General features: G+C 39.6%; 1 protein-coding gene across 1 annotated transcript in view; it reads left to right on the top strand.

Moving 5' to 3' along the window:
• LOC101846827 (serine protease hepsin) overlaps positions 1 to 2,341 on the top strand; it is a gene marked incomplete in the record, with an annotated part of 16,093 nt that overhangs the window by 7,830 nt on the left and 5,922 nt on the right. The window contains 2 exon segments of the mRNA XM_013085189.2: positions 29 to 114; positions 1,342 to 1,429. Of these exon segments, the coding sequence (XP_012940643.1) occupies positions 29 to 114; positions 1,342 to 1,429 (174 nt within the window).

Below are 2,341 nucleotides of genomic sequence, written 5' to 3'. Positions count from 1 at the left end.
TACCCCTCCCCCCTTCCCTCCCCCATAGGTGATGCTGTTGGAGCTAGGATCTCAGGTATGTGGAGGCGCCATTTTGAGTGAGAATCTGGTCTTGACAGCAGCGCACTGTTTTGAGTAAGTACGGTACACGTAGTATAGCCCCTTCGTCAATAGTGTTCTGACACATTAAAGTGGGTGGTTGGTGGATGCTCTTGTGTGATTTGCTCCTTCTTTCCTATCAAACATCTCGTGTAGTCCTCATCTCCCCTCCTTCTTTTTGTGTATGTTACTCTCTTGTAACACCTCTAGTCTTCGGCACTTATATGACTTAATTGTGTTGCAAGTGCTGTGAAACTCTTACTAAAACAAAAATCCACACCCATTCACACCATACCAAAGAATTCTATTAATAGAATTAATGTTCATAATCATCCTATTGTTATTATCAAGTGTACTGTGAGTGTGTAGATCTAGGTCTTGGTCTAAATCCCCATCTCATCAATTAAAAAGAACAAAGCAACAACACACACACAAAATTGTGACCTTGCCCGTTGTAATGACAGTCTGGGTAGTTGGCAATAAAAATGCATTTCACTATTCCCTCATCGAAGAACGTTTTAAACAATACTGATGTAAGGTGTCTTCCAAGCCCTCCACCAGCATCAGCGTGCATAGCAACGCGAAGCCTCGCTGTGCGGCGCAGCCAAAGGTGCCCTCACTATGCCGCCATGTTTTAGAGTTAATTCCTCACAGAGAATCAACGGTCGCGAGAGAGGAGTTCCGCTTCTACTATAAGTGTAGAATTCTGTGCACCACACCAAAGATAGTACATAACAAGATGGTCCACTCAGCCAAAAAAGTGTTCGCCGGAAGTCCGCTCTTTGCTTCAGATGGCGCTGCAGTCTGTTTTGAAGCTCTCTTTCGTTTCTCCAGAAGAAGAATAGGAACAGCACCTCTTTGCGTGCGCAGATCGACTGCTGGTCATCAGCTGTTCGCGTTCGTTCAGTGCGGAGTTTTAGGTTTTTTTAAAATTTTAGTGACCTCTCGCCTCTCATTCTAAAGTCAACTTAAACGAAGAAAACAGTCGCCCTTTCCTCCGGAAGAGGTTTTATGTCAGCGTAACCATTTTTAAAAAGCGTTCTTCCAAAATATGAATTCTTATTTATTCAAAAAACTTGTTAGTTTCACTTTGATTTTTAAACACAAATAGGGTAACTCTGTTCGCAAAGGGTGCGCATTTGCGAAGAGGGCGCCACCGAATTTTGAGAACACTTTCTTAATTGGCTCAAAGAGAGAGGTGGACCCTCTTGTTATGTAGACTCTTTGACCACAAGTAGAAGGACACGTTTTCTCCGTCCACAGAGGCAAGAGCATCGACTCGCACCGGTGGAACGTGCTGGCTGGCAGACACTACATCGACAAGGTGGACAGGAACGAGATCAAAGTCAAGGTCAGTCTTTGTTCGTGGGTGGTTGGCGGGTGCTCTGGTATGGTTTGCTTCTTCTTTTCTATGAAACATCTATCATCCTTATCTCCCCTTCTTCTTTTTTATGTGTGTTACTCTCTTGTAACACCTCTAATCTTTTGGCGCTCATATGACCTTATGCAGTTGCGAGCGCCGTAAAAGATCTATTAAAACTAAAGTAAGTCCTTGTTCTAACGGGTCACATGTTCACGGAGGATACTGCCCCGTGGTGTAAATCTGTATACTATGCACAGTGTTCTATAACATAGTAGAGTAGACAAAAACCACTAAATTTCTGTTCCGAGCTATTTTCCGATCGGCGCATATCTTACGTGTTTTAACGATCATATAATTGAATGGCAATCTTAAGATTGTGCTGCGCGTTTTAACGAATGTATAATTGTATCATTCTTGTCAGCTCTTCAGTTACATAGGTTAATTTTAATTTTAATTTTAATTTTAATTTTCATATTTCTACACTTTTGAAAATATATGTGAATGCTCCTTGATATGAGTTAAAGAATATTAATGGAAGTGAATTCTAAAAGAAAATTATTTCATGAATATAAAATAAATTAAATGTACTTTGTGAACTTTGACTTTGATACCTGGCATTGTGTCATTCTTGTGAACTTTTCAGGTTCATCAGAGAGGTTCATACGTTAATTTTAATTTTAATTCTAATTTTCATATTTTTACACTTTTGGAAATATAAGTGAATGGTTCTTGATGTGAGTAAAAGAATAATGACGGAAGTGAATTTTAAAAAGAATCATTTCAAAATATAAAATAAATTAAATGCACTTGTTGAGCTTTGAGTTTGATATCAAGATTATTATCAACCGTCGACTTTTTGATGTCATCAATGCACAGACCCATGGTAGTAAGCAAGGTTTT

This window comes from Aplysia californica, unplaced genomic scaffold (assembly GCF_000002075.1).
Source record: "Aplysia californica isolate F4 #8 unplaced genomic scaffold, AplCal3.0 scaffold00353, whole genome shotgun sequence".
Lineage (NCBI taxonomy): Eukaryota > Metazoa > Mollusca > Gastropoda > Aplysiida > Aplysiidae > Aplysia > Aplysia californica.
The sequence above is the reverse complement of the archived record's forward strand: the minus strand, read 5'-3'. Positions and strand labels throughout refer to the sequence as shown.